This window comes from Scedosporium apiospermum (genome assembly GCF_000732125.1).
Source record: "Scedosporium apiospermum strain IHEM 14462 chromosome Unknown SEQ_SAPIO_0085, whole genome shotgun sequence".
Classification (NCBI taxonomy): Eukaryota; Fungi; Ascomycota; class Sordariomycetes; order Microascales; family Microascaceae; genus Scedosporium; species Scedosporium apiospermum.
Window position 1 is genome coordinate 578,269 of NW_015971786.1, and position 25,698 is coordinate 603,966.

At 51.9% G+C, this 25,698-nt stretch overlaps 5 protein-coding genes and 2 pseudogenes across 5 annotated transcripts; 1 reads left to right on the forward strand and 6 right to left on the reverse strand.

The window, feature by feature from the left end:
* Positions 1-368: 368 nt before the first annotated feature.
* SAPIO_CDS2176 (uncharacterized protein) lies at positions 369-2,560 on the reverse strand (the record flags this gene model as incomplete). The annotated part of the gene is made up of 2 exons (XM_016785279.1): positions 369-2,186; positions 2,252-2,560. 2 exons carry the CDS (start codon positions 2,558-2,560, stop codon positions 369-371), a joined length of 2,127 nt encoding a protein of 708 aa, XP_016645157.1.
* A 532-nt stretch (positions 2,561-3,092) lies between these two features.
* SAPIO_CDS2177 (COP9 signalosome complex subunit 5) lies at positions 3,093-4,170 on the reverse strand (the record flags this gene model as incomplete). Its single annotated transcript, XM_016785280.1, has 2 exons — positions 3,093-4,078; positions 4,146-4,170. The coding sequence occupies 2 exons, from the start codon at positions 4,168-4,170 to the stop codon at positions 3,093-3,095; spliced, it is 1,011 nt and encodes a 336-aa protein (XP_016645158.1).
* Positions 4,171-4,709: 539 nt separating this feature from the next.
* Positions 4,710-6,881, reverse strand: SAPIO_CDS2178 (annotated as a pseudogene; the record flags this gene model as incomplete).
* A 1,738-nt stretch (positions 6,882-8,619) lies between these two features.
* SAPIO_CDS2179 lies at positions 8,620-10,860 on the forward strand (annotated as a pseudogene; the record flags this gene model as incomplete).
* Positions 10,861-11,208: 348 nt separating this feature from the next.
* SAPIO_CDS2180 (putative phosphoglycerate mutase) lies at positions 11,209-12,209 on the reverse strand (the record flags this gene model as incomplete). Its single annotated transcript, XM_016785281.1, has 2 exons — positions 11,209-11,826; positions 11,901-12,209. 2 exons carry the CDS (start codon positions 12,207-12,209, stop codon positions 11,209-11,211), a joined length of 927 nt encoding a protein of 308 aa, XP_016645159.1.
* An 818-nt stretch (positions 12,210-13,027) lies between these two features.
* On the reverse strand, positions 13,028-15,818 carry SAPIO_CDS2181 (Ubiquitin ligase subunit; the record flags this gene model as incomplete). Its single annotated transcript, XM_016785282.1, has 3 exons — positions 13,028-13,085; positions 13,170-15,085; positions 15,210-15,818. 3 exons carry the CDS (start codon positions 15,816-15,818, stop codon positions 13,028-13,030), a joined length of 2,583 nt encoding a protein of 860 aa, XP_016645160.1.
* A 543-nt stretch (positions 15,819-16,361) lies between these two features.
* SAPIO_CDS2182 (Serine/threonine-protein kinase TEL1) lies at positions 16,362-25,575 on the reverse strand (the record flags this gene model as incomplete). The annotated part of the gene is made up of 6 exons (XM_016785283.1): positions 16,362-16,381; positions 16,459-23,421; positions 23,728-23,828; positions 23,890-25,263; positions 25,330-25,477; positions 25,536-25,575. 6 exons carry the CDS (start codon positions 25,573-25,575, stop codon positions 16,362-16,364), a joined length of 8,646 nt encoding a protein of 2,881 aa, XP_016645161.1.
* Positions 25,576-25,698: the final 123 nt, after the last annotated feature.

Sequence of the window (25,698 nt, forward strand, 5' to 3'; positions counted from 1 at the left end):
AGGACGACAAACTAGATGTCTTCTTGTGAGCCTTTCGTGAATTCCTAACCCTCCTTCATCGCTGGGACTTCACGGCACATGACAACTTTGTGCCACGCCGTTTCACCTGGGTATTGAACAAAAGCATAAAAGAAAATAACATCAATAATCCGCTTCTAAAGAACTGGGTACCATACGCCTCCGTCATGTTCAAGGCACGACTTCAGCAGACTCGCTAGCTCTGGAAGACAAGGCAACAGTCTTCCCAAACAACCGATTTTCCGCTCAATGTGCCATAGGCATAGAAACGCACAAGAAAAAAAAAAACGAAACCTCTAGAATGCCTGAGGCGTGTTCTTCAAGCGGATAAATGGATTCCCAGGTCGTCTTTAAGTCTGATATGGAAGCTCGGTCTTCACTTTGAGATCCTCAGTGAACTCCCAGTCACCCTCTACGTCGAAAGGTGCGACGACGTCGTCGGGAACGAGGACACCGTTCTCCTCTCTAACAGCCATCTTCCAACCTTTGGAAGCAAAATAACCAAGAAGGTTCATCATGGCTTTGCGGTAACGTTCGTCCTCACCATCGTAACGCACGAGCTCCTCGAAGCGTGGGGGCCCGTGGTAGGGCGTATCAAGGTAGTTCACGTTGTCCCTCAGCAAAAGAACTCTCCGGTGCTTTTGCCAGTAGTCCATGAAGCCGTCCCGCGAGGGAACGATCTTTCTCTTGAGGGAGAAATCAAGATACTTGTTGAAGGCGACGACGTGTTCCTTGTGAACAACGCGGTCCTTGCCGATGGCTAAGACGATCATGGTTACACAATTATTGTCCTCAGTTGAAGACCACCGGCTCGAGTCCGCTCCGTACTCCCGCCGGAAGTATTGCTTTAGGTAGCGCATATGTGGCTGGGGTTTAGCAGCTGGAGCAGCCCTGATGTATCGGGTCTTCCAGGGGAGGCCAAGCTGAAAGGGAAGTGTGGACGGTCCGGTGTAGGGCCAGTCGAAAATCGGAACGTAAACGTTTTCGATTTCGCCTTCAATTGAGGAAACGAGTGAAAGCGCGGGGTTGGTAACGTCGCTGAGCTTCGTGCCATAGAGGACTTGTAGAGGAACCCTCGGGACCTCTCTAAGAAACGGGTTCGACGGATCAAAGATCAAATAATCCGCGATATGTCGCCAGTCTCTCGGAACAACATCAATGCCTTTCTTTGGCTTTCCAGTGTCGTCCGGCTCAAAGGCGAAGACGACCCACGGCCCCATGTGAAACCTGAGGGCGCCAGGGGCGGTCAAGGCATGAATACAACTATTGATGTTCACAAGACCCCTGTGCATTGAAGACTTCAAGCCAAATACATCAACCATCGCCAACCCATGCCCAAGAAAGGCTCCACCTGTCCCCTTGCTGTTGTTCACATGTGTTGTATTTCCAATGATGGGTTGGCCTCCGTCGCCGTCGCCGGCCAGATCCAGGATATCGGGATGTGAGATCTCGAGCTTGTGACAGTCCTCTATCATTCGGCACCATACTAAATCGGGTGTCGTCTTTGCCGTCGGAAGCACCATTGCGAGGAAGTGCTCGTCAGAAGGTCGGTCGTTGGGACCGAGGGACTTAAACTGGCTGCACACACCTTTGTGAACGCGCCAGTCAGATCTGCGGCAGGTGTCGCCGCAATATCTTGCTTTGCAACTCGCACAGAAGGAGCCTCCCCGGCGCAAACACAAGGTGCAGAGAGAATCCGGAAAAGCTGTCTTTCTGCAGTGTTTTGCATAGAACAGGCTCCCAGTGTGGGAGGTTCCCGTCAGCCAGTTGAGAGGAATATCCATAGTCATCTCTTGATCACCGTCTTGACCTTCGCCGACGATGTCAGGATTACTGGCCCCACCAATGCCATCTCTATCGGCACCATGCCCCGCGGGTTTCTTCGTGGAAAGAGACGTCATGGATTCGATAGGCTGAGCATTAATAGCGCGGCCCTTGGAGGAGTCTGGTTCCGCGAGGCTGCTGTGGTGGTCCTGGGCCTGACGGAGCCGGGAATGCGAACTTGAAACCTGTGACTGGCACTCGGCGGACTGACTCGGCTCATTAAAGGCCTCGGTATCATCGTTCATCTGATTCACTGTGGAAGAGCTTCTGTCGTTCCCGCCTGGTGTGGAAGGACTCGATTCCTGTTTCGGCTGAGTCATGAAACTATCCTCCTCGTCATGGCTCTCCATTGACAATAAATTAGCTTGGGTCTCAGAAAAGGTCAAGGAAAAGAAGTTTTAAAACTTACTGACGCTCCCGTGTTAGGTGAGCCTACATCATCTGTAGAGTCTGCGATGACAATAGAAGGTGTGGCAATGTTGGAGCTGTTGCTCTTGCCCCGGTGAGTCAAAGCAAATTGCTCATAGCCCTGAATAACAGTCACTTCCGTAACATTGGGAGGTTCAGTGACACTGCCAGCCTGACTAGCCACATCGTTATAAACGGGATCACGACCCTGGTTGTTATCTGGTGGGTTAGGAGTCTGAGTGTGCTTGGAGCCTCGGCCGGGCTTCTTCTTGCCCTTGCCCTTATTGTGCTTTGGCTTGGGTTTAGGCATTTTTAAGGAAAATAGATGCCACTGAAAGAATGCAATGGGATCGATGGATGCAATAGGAGGATGATAGGTTTGTGCTTGGAGAGTGAGAGGGAACGCGATGAGAAAGGGCAAGAGGAAAATAAAAGGATTTGTTTTCGTGGAGGAACTGGACAGGAAAGAGGTCACTACCTCCCTCCATCCTTCCTCAGCTTACATTGTGATGGTTTAGAAGTTATGGCAGGAGCCATCAAAATAGTTGAGCCCGCCTGCCACCATCTCCCAGGAAACAAGCAGTGTTTAGTGTAGACTACCAAACAAAGAGCTCACGAGTAATCCAGCACTGGATACGAAATAACACAGAGAATGTTGTCTTGAGGCAGAAGAATATTTTGAAATGTTTAAAGTCGTAGCATTTAAATGCTTGTTTCTGTAGGTTCGTTCTACTTAAATAAACCGAACGCCCGCCACGAGAGTAACGTGAAAGGAAAGGAATCGAGGAATCGGCGCTGAGAAGAAATGATATGCTCCAGCGAGCAATCACCATCGAGCGCTTCTACTCAGTTTTGACAGAAGGATCATCAAACACCTTCACTTTAACATCCGCCGCCAGTAATCCTGCCTTCTCTCTTGTGGCAATCATGCTGCTATCCTTCGCGACCTTCTCTAGCGCCTTGTCCACGCCCGTCCGGCCTGAATACAGGCCTGCTTGAGGCCTCGCACGAATCAGGTTCCTGGTAGCCTCCGAAATCTTAGAGCTGAGATCTAGTATTTGCTTGTTTCCATAGTCTCGGTTTGTCAGGAGTGGGTTGGCGCTCAGCGTTTGGACCCAGTACTTTTGCCATAGGAGGTCAAGAAGATGGCTGTCAAGCGTGCTCTTGAAGTGTGAAATCTCAAGGCTGTAGTACTTGCCCGCATGAGCACCAAACTCGGCGATCTTGGCAAGAGGGACAGCCTGGGTCTCGGACTTGCTTCCAGGAGAAGCATTCCCCGATGCCTTGTGGTTGGGAGGATACGTCCTGAAAGCACCAATCTCTACCTTTCCAGCGTTGATGGTTCGGTCGGGGTCGATAACGACGGCGAGGAACGGATCCGTAAACTGCTGCTGCATCATTTGGGTCTCAACATCGATGCCGCTCAACCAGCATCCGTATCCAGGATGGCTATGATACCATCCCACGACGTTTTCCGTCCTTCCCTGAGCTCTCGAAAGCTCCGTGTATTCGATCAGGTATTCGTTGGCGTCAGACTGCGCATTAACCCGTGTCTCCGTACCCTCGACAGGCAGCCGGAACGCATCAGTGATGACGAACGTGTCACCGGTAATGTAGCCTTGCATACAGCCCATGATCTCAAGAGCGCCTCCGGAGCGAGCGTGCATGACCATCTTGATGAGGGCTACGGCACTTATGCGGACGTGCTTGAAGTAGTTGATATCTTTCGTCCATGGCTTCGCGTTCGTCAGCTCCTTCTCGGCGGCGGGATCGTGGATGTAGAGTGCATCTCGCTTCGGATCTATCAGCTTGACATTGTTGTCAAGCTCTGAAAGAACGAACGGGGTTAGTACGTGGAGATCAACTAGGTCGGGTGAGCCCTCTCCAGTTCCTACCCCATGATTTCAGAGCAATATCCATCGTAGTGGATTTGCTGTTATGATGCGACGATGTAAGCCGTAGGATTAGGTCGGTTTCATTAAAGGAGCTAGCCTGGAAGACTTCTCGAAGACCTGATGTGCTGCTCTGGAGTTTCGAGGTTGCCTATTATTGGGAGCTGGAGCTGGAGCTGGGGAGCTGGTGTTGGTCGTCGTCGTTCGTTGCTTGGCAGTACTCATGTACCTCATTGTATCAACCCCGCCTTCCACTTTGGTGTTAGGGCATTCCTTATCGATAAGACACTAACGGCAACATCTCCTCATTACCACCATGCTTAATTGCATAATAGGCTGTATGAATCAGATTGATCGGGGACCACGGGATGAAGAAGAATCTCAAGATATCTGCCTGCACATTTTCCATCTTGTCTTGGGAACTCTCAGCAATTTGGTCTTTAAATTGTAGGTCAGGTAAAGTGGTAAGGAATCCATTGTATTAAAAATATTTGTTCCTATTTTCGTCCGCCATTTTTCTCTGGGTAACTGTAGAACTCATACAAGGAAACATAACTTCGTAAATCATTAATCGACAACTTCAAGCATAGAATACGACTTGTGGCTAATTGCCTTCTTCACCAAGCTGGCTGGGTCAGTCTTTTCCTGCTCCTTGGTGACCTTGACAGCTCCTCCATCCGCATCGGCAGTCTCCTCCGCGACGATGGTCTCTTCTTCTGCAGGGTCCTCGAAGCCGCCGCCGTCCAGGAACACCTTCAACATACCCTGCGAGTATCCCGACACGAGAGCAGTACCTGGCTCATCAGACGTCACCGGCTTCGGTGCGCCATGTCCACGGCCGCCGGCCAAGTTCCAGAACACAAGCTCTGGCATTTCGTATCCGGCCTCCTTGAACTTTCCCACGACTCGCTCGTATGACGTTGACCACACATGAGGACGGCCCGAGGCATGGTTGAAATGCATGTCACTGAAAACGAAAACCCTCTTAACCATGTCCTCTTGCTTCAAGTTGTTACTCTTGGCCATGGGGAGGATAAGGTCCTCGAAGACGCCAACGAAATTGGTGCTCATACCCCAGTCAGCCCGTGACATGAAGCTAATCTTCTCCGAGAACGTCTGTGACAGGTCGATTTGGCAGACCGACGGTGACTCACTGAAGGTAATGAATGCTCCGTTGAAGGGCGGCTTTGCGACCTCGGCTATCAGGAGAGATAGGCCGATTGCGGAGTGCAACGGAACGGTTTTATCAGCCAACTCAGGGGAAAACATGCTGCCGCTCACGTCGCAGACGGCGATGGATGACTCGAGGCTACCCGAATCCTTGATCCGCTGGACTAGTGCCTTCCACTGCCCGTCTATAATTTTCTGCTTGACGACATTCTGCTTTTTAACTTGATATCGCAAGCCTGCATCTTTCACAAGGACGCTAGGCAGCAACGTTGCACCGCTGATCTTGGCCTTTCCGCTTGCAACTCGTTCGGAATATGCGACAAAACGCTCCTCATCTCGCTTGATGAAGACATCCACGTAGCGATTCATGGCAGCAGATGGGATACGGTCGTATTTGATGTTTGCGTATGCCTTGGCTGACAAATTCCGCTCAACAATGTCCAAATGCTTCCGCAAAGCAGAGATTGACTTTCGGTATTCTTCACGAACATGTCGCAGATAGATTTCTCGCTGCTTATTTGCGTCACCTGCAAGTGCGGCATCGTTTTCCAACAAAGCCTGGAGGTTCGGCATTGGGTGGAGAATCTCTGCGATAGAGGACACGATGATTGTATGCCTGTCATGGAATCGCTCATGGGAAGGCGCCCATTTCGCGCACAGAGAGATCTTCCCCTTAGCTCGGGCATCTGAGCTGTGGAGCAGGTCTAGATCCTTCCTTAGCTGCGCAGCGAATAGCCTGGCGACAGTTAGATGCAGGGCACGGTGGAAGGCATCGCTATTGAATTTCTCAATAGCCCGGCTATGGCGTTCATCCCGAATTTCGTGGCGCTTAGCACGAGCTTCCTCTTCCGTACCACGTGACTGTTTATCGGTTATGTTGAGGATAGTCCTAGGAGACGTCTCCGCATCGAGGACACCGTTGGCACTCAGAGCTAGGAGATTCAACAGATCCTTCCAGTAGCCATGCGCAACACCATTGGGGACGTCGTGAGTGGCTGTTTCATCAATCTCGCCAGAGGCATCCTCAGCAGACACAATCACCATGGCATCCTCGTCACCCTCGCCTGGAGAGGTCCCTTCTGCGGAGGCCTTCTTCTCGATAACGGGCCTGCTAATCCATCGGAGGTTGTTGAGAAGAGTGCGAGGATGGTTCTTTGCCAGCCAGCCTGCAGACATGTAAAAGCTTATTCTGGACCCCTTGCCGAGATGAATCGAACGTGAATTGAAGATGATTTTGAGCGTAGCGAGAGGATCATAGGCCCAAGCGGCATCAAGGATCTCCTTAAGCCTTGGCCCTTGGACAGTATTCTCTAGGTCGAAAAAGAGATCAACGAGCGGGTTGCCTGCCGTTGCGTGGGTCGGGTCTAGGTTCTCGGTGACTGTCATGTTGGGGCCTAGTTGAGGAGGGCGACGTTCGGATAGGAGGGCCTTCATAAATGGCTGGCCCGGTGCGGAGGCGCCGCTCTGCGCCTCTTTCTCGGTAGGCAAGTCCTTCATTTCCACCTCCTTGCTCACTTCCTGGGGATGAAGATCACTCTCGATGAACTTTGCAAATTCGCCATCCGACATGGTGAGTGCAGGGTGAGTAGGGAAGCGGACTGAGAAACCATATTTCAGGAACCAGGGCTCTTGGGACTGTACTTCTTCATTCGCCATGATCAGCGGTAGGGCGATGTCTCGCCTCGCGTCTGATGGTATTGAAAGGGTCTAGATAGGGTGAAGTCAAGTCAACTTCTTCAAGGCCAGAAGAGAGATGGACGGGCAAAGTCGACTGGTGGCACCGCAGGGGGGCCTTGGGCTGTTTTTAAAGGGAGCTGAGAAGAACTTGTACGGCTGAATAGACTAGCTTCAATGGTAGACTAGCTTCAACGGCAATTGATCCCTGTGCTCCGTCCCGCCGGGTGAGTCAAACGGGGGACTGTGAGCAAATAGTGGGATCATGGATGGATGCCTACAGGGCGGAGTCAGGGAACCACTGCAACCAACAAACAAAATGAAGCGGCAGGCGCAGTCCTTGCCAGACGGAGACCCCCTTCTTGTGCTACCACCCAACTAGTTGTAATTCTAATTTATTCCCTATACACAGGTGGTGTGCATTAATTACACTAGAGTGACTGCGCCGCAGGGCTGCAGGGGTTATACCGTAGGATTAAAGTTGAAAACGCCAAGGGCCCCGCATTCGGCGGGGACTTTCGGCGGGGACCCGCCTGTATTTTGTGCCTTACGACCCGCCTACAGAGTGAACTTGAAGAGCCGACGACACAACCCCTCCGACCTGCAAGCGGGCACTCATGTCTAGGGAAAGTTGGTAAATAGAAATTGGTTTTATAGATGGTATGAAGAGGTTCATCTCGTCGAGGCCCTCTAGTTCCCAGCATCCATTCATGCTGTACTTCGTCAAAGGCAGCACCTTCCTTCGAGCTCCGAATGTGGGGCAATCAAGTCCAGTGCACCTGCCGTTGCAATTGTTGGCATTAGTGTAGTTCAGAGCAAGGAAATGTCAAGCACATGTTATCTGACTAAGCTAGGCTCCAGCTCCAAGTCTCTCGGGCGTCATAAAGACAACGGAGAAAGTTCAATGCTACTTAGAGCTTATCTCGACTACCTCCCTGACCTCACCCAAGTCATGTCCGTCCCCAGCCTATTTGGGCGTTGATTCAGTTGAGGTGCACCTCATGAGCCCGCCAGCGTTCCCAGTCTCTTCTCGAAATCGGCACCTACATCAGCACTGCTTCCTGGACTGACTCGAAAGCGGTCGCGAAAGCCTTGTCCGCTCTCGCCTCCCTTGAATGTCACTTACCGCCCTGTCGTGTCTCGCGAAAATTCGGGAGCTTTCGCGACACGCCGTGGGGCCAAGCGCCCAGCACGAATACTGAAATTCCAACAACGCATGCTGCGATGGTCACTTGTGTTACCTCCAGTCACTCCGCCTAGCGCAAACCGCAACTTAGTAGATCGATGTCTTGGACTCGTCCGGTCCTTTGAATCAACGCAACCAAACTCTGCCAGGAGACTCCTTGCTGTCTAAGTTCTTATTAATTTGACATTGCATTTTCTCCTAGCGGCGTGAATTCTATTCACCGATCAATCCCTTGCTGCCAGCACAGCCACAACCATCGTCACCAACCGACCGCGCTTCACGAAACCAGCCCTTCTTCGACCAGGTCGATCGATTATCAAGCCCTTTTTCTAACCCACTCCCTCACTGCACGCAACACACTTCTCTCCCCACTGGACCGAGTCGGCTTCCCTTCCTCCAACTGCCTTATCGAATGGTCCTCCGCTCTCGCCAAAGCGCCTTCTCGTCATGCCATCAATGCGGAAGGCTATCCAGAAGCGACGGCCGAAAGCCGTGCTTCTCCAAGACTTTCACCACTTTATTATTCTTCTTGGAGGAGAGCTCCTGAAAGTGGGTGGGAATCGCAGGCTCGCCAAGGTTGCCGGCCGCTGGGCCAGCTCGGTAATTTCACGCACCCAGCGGCCCGGCGACGATGACGACCCTAATCCAATAGTGGTTCCCATTTCGTTTCTTTCGCGGGGACATGGTCATCTCGTCCGCCGAGACTTTGATTCCGCCATTGAAGATCTTGAGATTTCGCGAGAATTATTTCATGCTCTTCCCGACTGCTCGTTGAAGCAATTTTATTTAGGTCGTTGCCTCTGTCTGTTGCTGCAATGTTACTCTGTTCGCGGTGCACCCGACCGAGGATTGGGTGTATCTGCTTATGCGTCAAGTCTTCTTCGCACATTTAAGGCATTGATCGGAGAACCGAGCCAACGCAGCTATGACGACAGACTGGACAATGTTCTTTTCAAGCTGGTCCACCACCCAGATATTTGGCATGAGAGGTGCCTATACGATCTTGTGGAAATCACCACGGCATATCTCGCGCTGCGGCCCGTCATAGGTGCCCCGTTCTATGTAAACGTGGTACAACTTTTGGCGGAAAGGCCTGCCGAGGGCTTCGGGCCACCATACGGCCTGGAGAAAGAGTTAGCGCTTGCCCTGAGCGTCTGTGGATTTTTCGATGATGCGGTAATCATCTGGCGGAGGTTACTCCGCTGGAAGGATAAGCCTGTGAAACGTCCAGACGAGGAAGAAGACAGCATTCGATTTCGTCTCCTGGCCTGCCTTCTCGTCATTGACGATGTGGGTGAGGAAACCATGAAGGAATACGAGAAGATCAATGTTGCTCATAGTCTCATCCACTACGAACACGGTCAGATACTGCTGTATTTGGTTCGGCGGTTGCTATACAGGAAGCAAATGTACCGCGAGCTGACATCACTATGCAAAAGGATCCATTTGATCTGCGATGCCAAGTTCGGTCCCGGTCATCTCGTGGTCGTGGTCAATCGGTATTACTATGCGCGCATCCTGAAGAAATTAGGCAAGTATGATAGGGCCATCGTCGCGTACAAGAAGTTACTCCTGATACTGCGTCTGTTCTTGGACGATGATGACCCATTGGCGGGGCCCCCGTTGGAGCTATCGGCCCTCCGCGGAGATACTAGGAAAGGCTTGGCGCACGCTTTGCGCCTGGCAGGCCGAGTTGATGAGGCTATATTCCAATACCGGAAGGCTCTTGAAGACGATCGATCGGGGCTCCTTACGGACCGTAAGGCGAGGCGCGGGATCCTCAAGTCGCTCGCGCACTTGTACGAGCAAAACGGTGATGTGGCAGAAGCCATTATTGCCTACGATCTTCTACATAGGGAGTATATGGTCATGCCTGCCAAGGACGTTACGGCAGCTATCAAATGCAGCTGGTATCGGGGGAAGATGTTTCACCTAATGGGCCAGCCCGACCATGCTTTGGCATTGTTCCGCCATGCTGCCACTATTTGTGGAGCCAGGAGGATGGAAAATGCAAAAACTCGATGGCCCACGCATGACCAACTCGAATTGACGAGGATGTTGATGGAGAGCGATGATGCTGATGAAGAGGAGCGACGCGACCAGGACAAGTCTCAACCGCCAGCAGTCGAACCTGCAGAACAAACAACAGAGCAAACTGCTGAGGCAAGCTCTCGAATGCCGAAGACACAGCAGATCTCGAGACCACAACCACCGGAAGCAGCTCCTCAGGAAGAGCCCATCGGCACGGAAGGGTCCACAGTCCTAAATGACATCAGGAGTACCATCGCTAACAAAGTTAGATACGCCCATCTGGTGGTCATGGATTTCGATGACGTATTCGGGTATGGACCGGACGATTCTGGCTCAGAGTGTATGGCCCAGAGCGTCGATGACAAGGATCGCCTCTGGGCTCAAACCATTAGCAACTCGATTGAGGCTGTGGAACGCGGAGACACGATCGAAAGACCTGCCCCTCTTGATTGCCATGACTCGGATTGGGAGGACGAAGGATCCGATTTCGAAGGCGAGACTGTCGGAGACGCTCCGTTCGTCAGCATTGGCAGGAGACCGGATGAACTTGTTTTCCCCCGGTTTGCCCCGCTCCCAGCGACCTACCAGATCTTCGTCCTCGAGAAAAGAGATCGGGAGAAGTATCCCTGGAGAGTGCGATTTGATCAAAAGAAGTGATTCTTGTCCCCCCCCCTTTTTTTTCCCTCTTTTTTCTTTTTGTTTTCTTTTCTCATTTCATAACCGTCAATGGCATCAGGATGAGACGGGTCGGAATATACACCGAATGGTCATGATAGGCGTCATGAATGGACATGGTACGGCGGGAATTTCATGGTTTTTAAAGGCATGGAGCAGCGTGGCATCTCTCGAGTGTGTTTCTATTATTTCGGAAGTTTGAGTTTATACCAATACCCAATCGTCGTTTTTCGTTCCTTCATATCTGATTTCGTCTTTTTTGACTCAGAAATCAGGATCACCCTGGACATCTATATCTCGGGCACTCTTTTCACCCTTCAGCACAAACAGCTAGTAACCCACCAACCTCTCACCAACCTCAATGACGGGAGGCTCATCCACCTTTTCGGCCTTCACCAGCAAACCAATTGACGTTCCCTCCTTCACCCTATACATCTCAGCCCTACACACCGCCATGATCACAGCGATAGCAAACGAGTGCACCGACAGCGACAGGAATGTGCCCTCATCATTCGCAAAGATATCCTCCAGCACTTTCTGCTTCCTTTCCACGTGCTCCCGCAGAGGCTCCCACCTATCAGCCCGCCACAGCTCGTCCGTCTCGGTAAAGCTCTCCTCGATGCGGTACTCGGGGAAGTTCTCAACAATGTAGGATCGCGAGCTCCGCCTATCGCAGGTATGATCCGTAATCTGCTCGCGCAGGAGCTCCTTAACGGTCGGGTTGAAGGGGGCGTTGCGGGCGTTGCAGATGGGGTGCCAGATGTGCTTCGTGGTTTGGAGGCAGCGCGTCAGGGGGGAGGTGTACAGCGAGTGCGGGAAGGGTGCGCCGTTTTCGATGAGGTCGGTCCAGAAGGCCGAGAGCGAGGTTGCTTGGGAGATGCCTTCGGGGGTGAGGCGGGCGTCGGCCCAGGATACGGTGCCGTCACCTTCTAGGAGGCTCCAGTGGCTCTGCGAGGTGGTTAGTCCACGATCCCCAGCCTCTTTCGCGGTTAAAAATGTTTCAACCCCTCAGCGAAACTTACATCCCAAGCCTCCGTCCCAACCTTCTCGTGCATAACATTATGATCCCCCTGCCCATGCCTCGTCAAGTACAAAACCTTGTAGCACGTCCCCTCGGGCGCCTTCTCGTTCAGCGCCTCGACGTACTTTACGAACCGCTGCCACTGCGTCGAGGTCCCGTTGCTCTCGTCCTCGGCATCGTCCGTCTCGTAGGCGCGGGCGATCAGCGCCAGGTCCGGCTGCGTCGTGATCTTGAGGGTCGGGTCGGCGGCGCAGGCGGCGCCGAAGCTGGTGAAGATGTCGGGGATGGCGGTGAATTTGTAGTGGGACATTTTTCTCCTTCTTCGTCTTGACCTTTCTTGTTTGGTTTACGATCGCGTAGTCTTCTAGAGGGGAAGTAGGGTAATCTGCAAGAGGAATTATGGGATTGGGATTTGTGATGATAGTTCACGAAGCTGCAAGTGTGTAAAGAGTGAGTGTGGTTCAATGTTCAATGTTGTCTCTAGATCTAGAAACAAACTCAATGGACTTCTCGTTCAGGGGACGGTATCGGAGCTAAAGAGCGCAATCCCTCGTAAACCCACGCTTATATACACTACGGAGTACATAACCCCACGGGAGCTTCTCTCTCTAGGCAATTGGATTGACTTCAATTGTTTGATGAAACATTGCCCCTCATTGCCCCACCATCGTCTTCCGTTCAAATCGGAATTGCTTCGCGCTGATTAGATAAGCTTCAACAACAATTTTACTGAGTTCGCAAAGGAGAAGAAGATGGGCCATCAAAAACTCTCGACATTATGGGCTTTATTTAGTACAATTATAGGCTAGCAAACTGGGCTGTCCTCGTAACTACCTAGAAGAAAAGGGCGCGAGAAACTCGGGAGTTTCAATATATATAGGCCCTGCAAAAAGGCTAGATTAGGGAACCAAACTAGCCCAATTCGAGCCGCCAGCTCACCGTGATAGTTACGCCAAGTTGGGCATCTAACCTCGTCGCGGGCCTCAATAACTCCCACTGGAAATACAATAAGTAGTGATATACCGTCTCCAGCCGTCATTATGTCGTCGTCTCATGTACATGCACCGTGGTGTTAGTCGCGGCGTCTTTTCCGAATTCGCGGCGGGACATTTTTTATTTTTTATTTTTTTAGGCGAGATAGCTGTATGAATTGCCTTCTCTTTCCATGTAGTCCTTGTCGATTAAGCTGGCAGAAAGGAGAGAAAACAGTTAGAAAAGGGCAGTGGGGGTAGTGGAAGAGGAGAGAATTGGGATAACCGGCTTTACTTACTTTTCGATCGCCTGCTTAATCTGCGCGGCATCGACGTGTCCGCGGCTCTTAGTCATATCAATAACTTCAGCCACCAACAGCGCATGAGACATAGTTTTCCTCGACTTCATGATGCGAACAATGGCAGCCTGCGTCTCCAGTCGTCGATCCTGGACGATGCGCTCGTGCGTCGCCTTGTTCTCCGCCTTGGTCTCCTTCATCTGGATCTGGTTGATCTTGATCTTGTACCGGTCGTCCCAGAACAGCCGATTGAACGTGAACGTGTCGGTCTCGTTGACGTCGCGGCCCTTAGGGTGCTTCGTCAGTACCCGGGTCTTGCCGCAGGCCAGCGATTGGAGCGTGCGGGCTAGCTCGTCGCCCGAGAGGCTCGTCATTTGGGAAATCTGCTGGTACGTGAGGGCCTCGGCGTCGTCGACTGTGTTAAAGGCCAGGAGCACGACGGCCTGGAGGAACGACACGTTGAGTTCCTTCTCGCCTCGCTTAAACCGCGCCGTGATGGCGCAGTGGCCGAGGCTGTGCTTCCAGGTGAGGACGCGTCCGTTGTGCTTGCGCTTGTAGTAGTCCTCGAACCGCAGAATCTGGTTGGCGACGTCCGGCGGCATGTTGACCTTGAGATCATCATAAGACGGCCATGCCGCCGCGGAAAGGATCATGACCTGAAGATCGAAGGGTACTCTATACTGGCCGGCATCGCACGACTGCTTGTACGATTCCATCTCGTCCTTAGCCAGAGCCTTGTCCTTGAACATCTGCTCGAGGTTGTGCGTAAAGTTGGCCCCACATTCACCGCGAAGCTTGCTTAGCGTCATCCTCTCGGCATCTTGGCTAGCGCTCCTGTCCATGAGAAGTCGGCGAGCTAGATCGCGCTTATAAAAGGTTTCGAATGCAGCCTTTCCTTCGACAAATCGGAAAAGAGCAATGGCTTGGTCGATTTGGTGCTCCAACTCTCCATCCTCGTCGGCAGCGGTCGATTTGCCTTTGGATTCGGCTTCCAAACGATCAGTGCTGTTCGCATAGAGGGCTCTTGGCAGAGCCTTGAGGCCTCCACGGAGGAGCAGGTCGAAGTGCTTCGCGATCATTTCGCCAATCTTATCTTGACCGGACTCCCATACTGCTGTGTTCTTCTTCTCATTCATGAAATAGCGGAACGCCTCTCTCAACGTCCACTGGAAGTCCTCGTCTTTATCGAAAGCCTCTCGTAGAATCAGGTCGAGGGACCTGCGCAGACTTAGGAGCCTTGTCACCATCTCGTCGCCTCGGTCTGTGTCTCGAACAATGCCTGATCCAGTATCCTTAATATAACCGGCCCACGGCTCCTTAAGTTTATCATGGACTCCGGAGAGCTTGAGAAGCTGATACAACGCTGCCATCGAATCGATCTCGCCGCCCTCGATGAGCCTCGAGATACCGGTGAGGTCAAGCAGTTTCTGGAGGTGATCGTGAATCAAATGCTTGTGTGCGAGGCCTAGCAGCTGCTGTTTTGATGAGCTGTCGAGGTTGTAGGCATCGCAGCGATGGGTCTCGTTCTCCAGCAGAATTCTACACTGCTTAATATAGTCCTTGAGGCTACCAATGCTGCGCTCACTGGCGAACTCCTTGAAATACTCGGCGGAGGACTCGAGCAGCCTCGGTTCGAACCACCTCGTGTACACGCCAAAGATGTGAAGCATTGACACTGCATCTCTCAGCAGCAGTGGCTGGAAGCGATCGTCACCGGTGCGATCGAAGTGGATGAGCTGACACATGCCGTCAGCTACGACTAGAGCAATGGTCCGACGATCGGCAAGCTTAGCGCCGGGACCGCTCGAGAGCATTTTCTTGAACCTCGAGATTAACGCGTCGTTAATCTGCTGCAGCTCCTTCTTCCTCGCGAGGTAACTGGCATCGAGGTAGGAAAAGCTAGAACGGATTATCTTCTGAAAGCGGGCCAAAGTTGTTAGCAACTGGGAAATCTCTCAGTAGAGACAGCGACTCTAGCAAAAAGGGTCGTAAGGGTAAACGTAAGGTAGGGAGGGCCGGGATTAGAGCAGGGCAACGAACAGATTTCGCACTCCAGACTTCCCACTCTGAAAGGACAGCCTCGAGCATCTCCACATCACTCCCCTTGCCGGAGGCCTTGATGGAGGGCAAGACCTCTTCTGTGAGGTACTTCTCGCAGAGATCCATCAACTTCCGGTAAACGTCCTGCTCCCGCTTGTGTCTGCAAAGATCCTCGACGTTGCGAAAGACCCGATCAAACGGAATCCTCGGCCTTTCACCCTGCAGAACGGCTTTGAGCGCAGACGAAATCTCCTCCCACGACGAATTGAAGTAGGTATCGGCATCGGCCTGCTGGCCGGAACCATCGAGGCGCCGGTTTTTAATCACGATCTTTTTGACAACTGTTCTCATGCTCTTGGGGCCGAAGGCGCCTAAAGGTTCCTTCCCCGTTCCTATGGGAATAGGGCGTTGAAGTTGAGTCGAGGAATCGGACATTTTGGCTCGTTTCGTCGCTGGCGCAGAGGAAGGTTGTCGAGATTCGGAGCCGACGGTGCGTCGTCGCTTCGCCTCCTGAGAGGGCGACTGCCCGCTGGGTGGAGGTCCTATCTCCGGTGCGGTTGAGCTTGCTTTGGGCGCGTTGGTGGGAGCTTGGGCGTTCGGCGGCGGCATAGGGAAGAAATGTTCCAATCTCCCCAGCAAGAGGTGAATGGAGGCGTTTCCCTGCTGGGATCGATGATGTGTTATTTGTTGTGCCAGTTGCTGATAAGCAAAAGTGCGAGAGCAAAGGAGAGGAGGTGGGATGGGTGCGAGGGTGCGAAGTCGAAGCTATCTCCAGTCCATCGAAGAGAGTTGAAATGACAGAAAGTACCAAAGTATCACAGTACCAATTTTTGTACTTGTAGTGACATTGTTCCAGTAATACAATTGTAACTGCACAATTGCAGTCTTGGTTCAGCATGCAATTACAGGGCCTTAGTAATTAGTAATTACGCCCATTAATTGACCAACAAAACTGGTCGCAGCAAGATGACGTTTATGATTGATGCTAGAGTCTAATTGGCAACCTCACCAAAATTGACGACGACAAGAAAAGAGAAAAGAAAGAAATACATGAGATGGAGGTATTATTACACCAGAATACAGTATTCCAAGACACAGTAAAACGCTTTCCAACACCTAGCCTACATGAACTCGGGAGAGCTCTAAACGTCCTTACGCATATGCCGCCCACCCTGCAACAACAAAGGTCACGTTAGTCGAGGATTCAAACGTGGTAGAACGGATGTGTTATCCTGTTTGGGAGTCTTACCTGAGTACAGCACCGCAAGATTCCTCTCATCAGTGGCCTGGTTAATCAAATCATTTACCGTTGCAGTAACGCTTAGCGTCTTGGACAGCTTCTTCCTGACCACCTCCAAAGCGCGATCTGCTTCGGACGGCTCATTGATTCTCGAGCCCTTCCTTCGGTTCTTCTCTGCTTCCTGTTCGTCAATCTCATCCCTCTCCTCGCCGTCTCTCCGCGCGTCTTGAAGTTTGGCGAGCCGTACTGGCGAGATCGACCATGAGTACAGAGGATCGTACCGCAGCACGTCGAGGATCGTCATGATCGAATACGTCTCTTCCCGTAGCGCATCTAATGTAAATTCGCAGCAGCGCCGGAACACACCCTCGGTCTTGGTGATGCCCATGCCATCGACGATATCTCGCGTTAAACGGAAGGGCACGAGCTCCGGCACGGGGAGAACGCGACCCATCTCGAATGCGACGCCGAGATCGATGTGCACTACTTCGCCCGTCTTGGTGTCCAGTAAAATGTTGTGCCCATGTCGGTCTCCGAGACCAAGGACATGTCCTAGCATGGATATGGCCGCCGTGGACCTCGTATACGCCAACCGCTTGGCATACCACTCATCCGGATCGACGAAGTACTCCATGAAAAAGTACCGCATCACGGGATGGAATCGGTCTGTGACCTTGCGGTAGGTGGCTACCCTGGTCTCCACCGACTTTCCCTGCACATTGCCAATTTCTCTCCTACACTGGCCTCCCTTATAATCCTTGGGGTAGTAACGTTCGTGAGCCGGCATCAAGAACTCGTGAAGTGGAATGGTATTTGGGACGAATTCTATGAGACCAGACGATGCTGTCAAGGGAAGTACCTTGTACGTCCTGATACCAAGATTTCGTTGCTGCGTGTCTCGATGGAGTTTGAGAAGGGAAGAAACGGCTGCAAAGACCTGTTCCATGATGGCATCCTGCCGCAAGTCGTCATTCCCACCCTTGACGAGCTGCTTGTACTTCACCCCATCGCTACCAAGCGCCGTAACGATCTTGGGCGCGCTGATGCCCGACGCGATAGACATGGTGGGCTCGAGTGTGGTAATCACTGGGACCTTTGAGTAGTCTTTATCAACTGACAACTCCATTTGCATCGTCGGTGGCGGGATAGGGTATCGGACTAAGCAACTCAGAAGGTTGTGCGCTGCAGGACAATCCTTCAACCGTAGACGGGCCCCGTTCTTATACCTCTCCGGGTTGCGGTCGGCGGCTAGAGCATGGTAATATTTGCTCGTCTTGTCGATGGCCTGCCATGTTGAGGCAACTTCCTTCGTCGTAGCCAGATGCTTAGCGACCTTCTCCGTCGCTTTGTGACGGGAAACCGCCACATCATCTCTCTTGTTGAGACGCGAGTTCATTCCTGCCCATATATGGTACATGCCGTGGTACGGATGGTCGATGCAGATGTTCAAGATCATGCCAAAGAGCAGTCGCTGAAAGAGACTTGTATCATCTTGGAGTCTCGACGACAGTTGATTCATCAGCGTTGCGAATTTCCTCGTCGGAACTTTATCGAAATACTTCCTGACTACTTCGTTTATTGCCTCATCCTCTGCCTTTTCAAGCCAGAGTGCTGTGAATCGCAGAGCGTCATTGTTGTGGGCATCTGACGCAATCAGGGAAAGGAGGTAGTTTTCCAAGCTGAGTCGCACGAATTCGTTTCGTGTTTGCTCGACTCGACGAAGCTCTTGTTCGTCAAGCTCTAGCCACTGTCTTGCCTTGGCCAGATGTCCAGTGTACCTGTTCCTGATTTGCGTCTCCTTCGTACTAGCAATCAACTCCTTGAGCTGCATGACTTCGTCGCTCTTGCCTTGCCGTAGGTTTTGCAATCGTGCAAGATCCTCGAGGCCATCTGGGTTTTGAAGCTGCTCGTCACAGAACATGGCAAACTGGTGGAACACTTTGCTTGCTTCCTTACCCTTGTTCTTCCCTTTCAGCTCCTTCAGCGCTGGCTCGAGATATTTTTTCTGTATATTTTGAGGCTTTTCAAGCCTGGCAACAGAAACCTGATGGCCAATTTTGGAAAGCAAATCTGATCGGCTAACAGGCACCGTCTGCTTCTTGAGCGCCGAGTCTTGATCGATACTCTGTAAGATACCAATAGACGATGCCATCTCTCCATGATCCCAGAGAGAGTTCGCTGCTTCCATCCTGATTGCAGCGTCGACAACAAGTCCCAGTTTCTCGCATGGCTCAATCATATCTGTCAAGGTAGTAGACACATTCAAACATTCCTGTGTAGCTTGATGGAATCGGTAGATGTCCGAGGACATAAGCATCGATCGTATCTCCACTTGCCGTGCATCGGCTGGGGAAAGATTTGCCTTAGTGCGTAGGACTGTCTGCTGGCTCAACATACTCAGGGTCGTTGCCCTACAGGAAAGCATATGGCTAACGTCATCGTACCGCCCGCTACGCATCCATCGCGATCGACCATCGAATTTGTCTAAAATAGCCTCGAGATCAGGAAATGTGGCGACGTTCAGAATATCGTCAAGCTCTGACAACACCGCAAGAGCGCCTAGATGCTGACGGAGACTCGCAACGTTGTAGTGCTGAGTGGTCAGGGCGCGCATGGTTTCTTCAAACCCGTCATGGACGGTCTTGCGAATGGTTAAAATCTCGCTCGCCTGGTGAATCGTCTGGTAGGCCTTATACACGGTCACTGCGTAGTTTGTGGTCGACGTAGGGACCGGAAGGTTCCACTGCTCTAAACGTCGCGCCGTTTGGAAAGTAGTCTCCAGAGAAGCAGATTCACCATCAAGGCTTTGTTGTGTCTGGAGTAGCGAATGGGACAAGCCAGCTAGTCCGAGTGTCGTCAGTGTTTTAACAAGTGACTTCCCATCCCGTTCGGAACTGCGATCGCGTAGCCGAATATGGCTATCATATTGGGCCCCCCGAAAGGCAAGGCTCTTTGCTCCATCTTTTTCATACTCAAGCCTTGCCAACACACTAGCGAGGCTTGAATTCTGAGACAGGCCGTAGTACGCATCGGGATCATCGATATTCTCGTAAATTGTTAGCAAGAGATCACTAGAGTCATGCTCCCTCGCAGCCGAAGCCCGTCTCGATGTGCGAGTACTTTCCGCCGGGCCAGATTCGACAAATAAGAGTGCCGTCTTAGGCATTCCGCATCTTGATGCCGCAGAGGCGGCCCCAAGAGCATCCACGTCCAACCAGTGTGCGCGATCCGCGATCGAGGTCTCGTTAGGTAGCCTCTGGGTTCTCAGGTAAAGGAGGGCATTTATCACAAGCTTTTGGTTGTCTTTGGCCTTCGCGCTAGCGACAGAGAGCCACTCCTTGAAGGCTTCGGAGATTTTTCGCTTGACAACTTGGTGTTGGTCCATCTGGGCAAATAAGGTCAGGTGGAGGATGTAAGGAAAGGCCTGTTCTGCGAACCCCTTGACCTCTTCCAGCAACGGAGAGATGACCGCGAGGACAATAACCTGGGTCGATGCGGACCGTGCAAGATATAAACAGAGACGCTGAAGCCAATTTTCATTCTCGATATTCTCTTTCAAGAACAACCGGTCCTCCGTAGGGGGGTCAAGAGACGGACATTCTGAAGGGGGCGGGTAATACTCTCCCCAGTCGGAGGTTAGAAAGAGCGTTTCGCTCAAAGCCTCCTGACAAGCCACAGTTAAATGGTCATCCTGAGCAGCCCTAGCCTCAGACACAACAGATCGAAGAGCGGATTCGGCAAGACCCGCTGTGGAAGGGCTCTTGTTTATCGTTAGGCCTTGAAGAAGGTGAAGTAGACCACGCTGGGAGCCGTTGGCACCGGGCGCAATACGGAGATATTGGGACAAGCGCGACTCTTGTAGAAGCTCGTCCGGTACTGCACCAGATGCGGCGAATGACCTCCCAGCGACCCTGCCTGCCCAGGCAAGATACTGCCCGCTTAAGGCCTGGGCCATGCAGCTCTTCCACACTACCGGGGCCTGAGAGATGGCCTCTTGGTCCGTCTCTATTATGTCTTCCCGAATCGATTCTGGCAGCTTAAAGTCACCACACAGAAGACCTAGAGCCAGATCTCGCGCTGAATCATTGAGTAACTGATCTTGCTGACCTTCATCTCGCAATATCTCAAGAAGGAGGGTGCTCTCGTGGGTACCCTTGTCGGCATTTCCTGAAGATCTAATATGTGCAGCTGACTGGGTAATGGATCTAAAGATAGCTTCTTGTTTTAGGTCCGACTTGAAGCTAGGCGACGTGTATGACGCAAGATACTTGCCGAACCACGAGTGAAACAGTTTCGCTTTGCTCATGGTAGCCTTGAACTGGCTTTCTTGCGTGGTGCTCGATTGGCTAGACTCGAGGAAGACTCTCAGGGATGCTAGTGTAGAGAGAGCATATCCAGCAAGGAATGAGGGACTCTGCTCCAAATGAGGAGTACCCTTCGTTATGAGATACTGGCTGATTCCCATCGCATCATCAGCACATTCAGAGTCCACAATGAACGCCCTGACTGAATGAAGCAGCATTTCAAGCGGATAGGAATCGAGAGCGACGGGTCCCGCTAAAGATATGAGTATTCTCAGCTTCCTCAGAACAGAGCAGGCATGCAACGACCCGAGGGCTGGGCGGACGGTATTGATGAGTTTTCGCGCCACGAATACAACCAGAGCTGGTGTCCATAGCGTAGTGAACTCATATTTCGGAGCAAGATTACAGAGATGATTCAATTGGCGAATCAAATGGCGACCCTTGAACACCGGCTGTTGATTTGGAGGTAGTTTGACCTCCGAATGTGAGAATTTCTTGATCTCGGCGAGGATGTCACCGGCATAAGAGAGAGGCCCGATAAAGTACTGTTCAATGGGATCCTCTTGATCAAAAAGGTCCATGAAATGAGCCACCATGTCTGTAAAATTGGTGTAGACGGCTTCAATGAAGGCCTGGGAGCCTAGCAGCTTCCTAACCCATGCCTCACCTCGCTCATTGGAATTTCGGCTACTGGAGTCCTTGGCTCCGGCATCGTGGCTACTAGGTTCGCTTCGACTCTTAGACCGAGCGATCCCATGCGCAATCGCATAGGCCATGATCTTCGAAAAGTTTCCTGAAACGACGTCAACAGTACTCTTACCAAGACAGTCAGCAAGACCTTCTATCGAATCGCCTGGGCCGCGCATAATCATCAAGGCGGGTGCTTCGCTGCCGGAAGCCTTGATGAGCTCCTGTAATGAAGCGAACCCGAAGATAGAGTATGGTATGTCGTCGATCGAATTGTTGAGCAGCCAAGTGTAGAGGAGCTGAGGAGCAAAGAGAGAAAAAAGCTCTGCTGGTGATTTCAGTTTGAGAGCCGAGGAAACATTTTGGAGACAGCGCGTTGCATAGTTTGTTGCGGCTGGGATGTTTCCAGGTGTCTCAAAGATGTGGTAAATGCATCGCCGAAGCAGGGTCGGCCAGTGACATGCGAGCTCGGCCAGAGCGAAGAGACGGTAGGCGATCCCTTCTATGTTCTCCGGGTCGGCCGGGAGGCTACTCAGCACATCAACGAAGATATCGTCATGAAGCTTGAGAACATAGAGACCGAAGATGGTTGATATGTTGGCGCCGACAAAAAATTTGACTGCCATCGCTCCTTGCTGTTCGATAGACAATAGAGTTGACCGACAAGATGAGAGGCCGATTTTGTCCGCGTACTGAGTATCCACTTTCATGATGGAAAGCAGTAGCTTGACAAGGGCAACCTGGGTGTTCGGGGAGAGTTGGTTACCAGGTAAACAGGTCTTCACGAAATGGTGGTAAAGATCGCCGACCATAATCGCAACGTCGTGTTGGACGTCGATCCAAACAGGTAACAAGGCTTCGATAAGATCGAGGCAACATGAGAGTGCAACCTCGCAACAGTTGTACTCCGGAACCCTCCCGATAATACTTCCAACCCTTTCAACGACCCGGAATCCGTCACCGGGGTTTGTGACCAGGTCCGAGCGGAATATTTCGAGGATGGTATTTTGGCCGAGTAGGAACTCCTCGTCGCTAAGCGCCACTACGTGATCGAGGAAAGCCTCGGGAATGAGACCAACCTGTCCGACATCATTCGATAATATTTCAAGTAGATGCAGTAGAAGGGCCGTCTCTACGTAGTATGCGCTCAGGTCCAGGGTAAGATTCGTGATCTGCCTCGGGACTTCGGCAGACCGAGAAGCTGAGCTGGACTTGCTAGTCTGTGAATCGAATTCGTCATCGATGTCCATGTCATCTACATTCTGACCCGAGGATTGCCGGACATTATGCTCTTTCAGAACTCGTGAGAGTTTCGAACAGATCAAGAGTAATGGCTCATGCTCCGTGACTAGATAGTTCAGCTCTGACGAGGAAGTGGAAGGAAGGACGGGTCGAATCGATCTGAGCAGGACATCCAAAAACAACTGAGACTCATGGGATTCAAGCACGGCGACCAGAATATCATCAAGGAGCTTGAATAGCGCGGGCTCAACATCCCGAGACTGTCTCGTGTTCAGATCCGCCAGCTGGTGAAGGACCATGGATCCGCAGATACAGGCCATAAACAAGCTTTGCAGGCGTTCAGAAGAGATCTGCGAGAAGGAATCGGTGGATTTCTTGCTCCAACTATCACATAAGGTCTGGAGTTCTTCCAATTTGGGAGAAAGTAGTTCTAGCACCAGCTTTCTCGAGGTAAAAAAGCTTGAAGGGTCCGCCTTTTGTCCAGGGCTTCCTGAGAGGGTGGGGCGTGTGGAGGACAGGGGAGAGCGTGAGCGCAGCTCGGACTCGTCCAAGAGAAGAAGATACCTTCCGACATCTACCGCAGAGCAGTGGGACTTCCATGCTTGGCTGATGGAACCTCCCGATACTCGCTGCGCACTAGATGCCGGGAGAAGGCTTGCACCGCACGCAGCACGCAGTAAATTGACGAGGTCGACGGCAGCAACGTATGGGGAATGGAGCGACGCGAATGAGAGGTCCTCTGTACTAAGTTAGTTTCTACTGGCTCGACCAAGGAAGGTGGGCTTTCAAATCTTCTTCAACCTACCAGGATTCCACTTGAGAAAAACCCAACGTATGACATGGTTGCAGGTTGATTGACTGGCGCTCGGGAGCTTCAAATTCCGAAGTTGTAGTAAATGCAACATAAGCAGCAAGGAAGAGTCCGTGAGGACGGCAGGCCCATTGACATCAGCCGTAGTGACGATGTCATTAATATCATTTGAAATGACATGGTAACTGACGAGGTCTGCCTCCAAAAGAGTGCGGAGGAGTACACATGACGCACGGGATACGCCAGGAAGGCTGACACTACGCACGACAAGCTGCCACATCTGTTTCCATGTGGATGCCAAGAATGAGTTGGAAGCATCCTCCCTCAAAGCGCAGCTAGGTGTCACGGTTAGTATGACCACTAGCGAATGTGCAACCTATTGCCAGCTCGACTCACCTAGCCGCAGACAACATTGCCCACGATGCAGTCTGGATTTGTTTGGAAGTGACCAGACCAAGTAGGTCACCCACAAGGTCCCATACATCATCGCCGGCCAGAGCTTTACTGTGGACGAGGAAGGGCACGAGCTGGAGGGCAGTAAACTGAGATTCCGCGTCAGATTTTAGTTTCTGACGGAGCCGGTTGGGCTCCTGGGCCATTCGACGGCGCTTCCGTGGCTGCTCATCGCCGCCAGCCGGCTGAACTCTCTCTTTCTTGCTATATCTCGAGAACACACTTTCGAAGAAGGCGAGGCACTCCAGTACTGCCCATTTGCGCTCGGCTTCCTTGTCATGGGGCTGAAGGCTGAAGAGGGGCGTTTTAAAGAAATCAGGTGGTACCGGGAGCGAGCTAAAATTCAAGTCTTCAAGTCGCAGCTGGTCTGACGCATCCCGTCTGGAATATTCGGACCATAGGACGTCAAGAAGATCCCCCACATCCTTGCGAATCTGATCATTGGCATCCATCTGAACTAGGTGCTCGATGTGGAGGAACATCGCGAACATGGTTCGTATCATCTCGTCCCTTATAGACTTCAGCATCTCATCCTTGGCTACCTTTTGGACATCCCACCAGTGAGAAACAACGGAGAGCAGCTCGGTTGTTAGCTTCCTCACCAAATCTAGATTTTCTAGCTCCATGCGAGTCAGGATAGTGTTGAGCGTAGCGAAAGAGAACTGCTGGATACGGCCGAGTGTAGCCTGCTTAATTTTCAAGATGCGCAGTACAATTCTTGATGCCTCTTCCGCGACTCTAGTGAGTGGTGAGTTGGGTGTGAGCACCAGGTAATAAAGGCACTCGAGAAGATCCAAGAGTGTAGTCTTGCTTATGTATCCTGGGCCCTTGTGACCGACATCCGAACTTGACCTTCCTGAGGACCTCGGGAGGGGAGTGCTTCCGGGGGCCGGAGACGCTCGAGCGAGGACACTCGCATCTCGATCCACATAACTAAGGTACCCGGATATCGCGTCGATGCAAAAGTGGACAACTGATTCCCACCCATCCGCAGACTGCCTGACGAGTTGTTCTACATTCGCTGGGCGAGATATAAGGAGAAGCAGGACTTTGACGTAGTCTTGGACCAATGGCTCAATCCATTCCTCGTCGGGGCCGGGTAAGGTCTGCGTGATGTGGTCAACTACGGCCAGGGTAGTCTTTCGTCGCAGCTTTGACAGTCCATGCTCCACAACTGCCCTTATCGCTTTCGCGCATTTAGATAAGCGCAGGGTTGCAGCGGCCCTGCCGCGGCCAAAGAAGAGGGATTTCTCAGTCAAGACGCATCTGAAGAGCGATTCCAGAAGCTTATGATAGTTCTTGTCCTCCAGAACAGAACTAAAGCACCTGTTAGCAATGGCTCGATATCTCGATAGTGAAACATGAACAGTTCTTTTTCCTTACAAAGTAGGATTCCTTCCGTTCTTATCCAGCAGAAAGACGAGATCTAGGGCGGAGGTCAGCACACGGTCACTAAAGAAAGGGAGGAAGGCCGGAAGCTCACCGTCTAAGGCCGTTCCCCGGGTCTTGTTACTACCATTCCCGATATCATCTGTTTGTCTGACCGTTAGTACACCGTCTTTCTACTCATGGTACGGACTTCTACGAACGCGAAAGCTGATTCACGGTATGCCCCTTGGCTGAAGACATCTTGACGAGGGAAATGAGGTTAAGAAATCCACGACAGAGCGGCAATCCTTACTCTCCCCAGGCAGCACAAGCTCTCCGCGTTATTTTAACGAGACCCATACGTTATTCACAGAACAGTTCGTA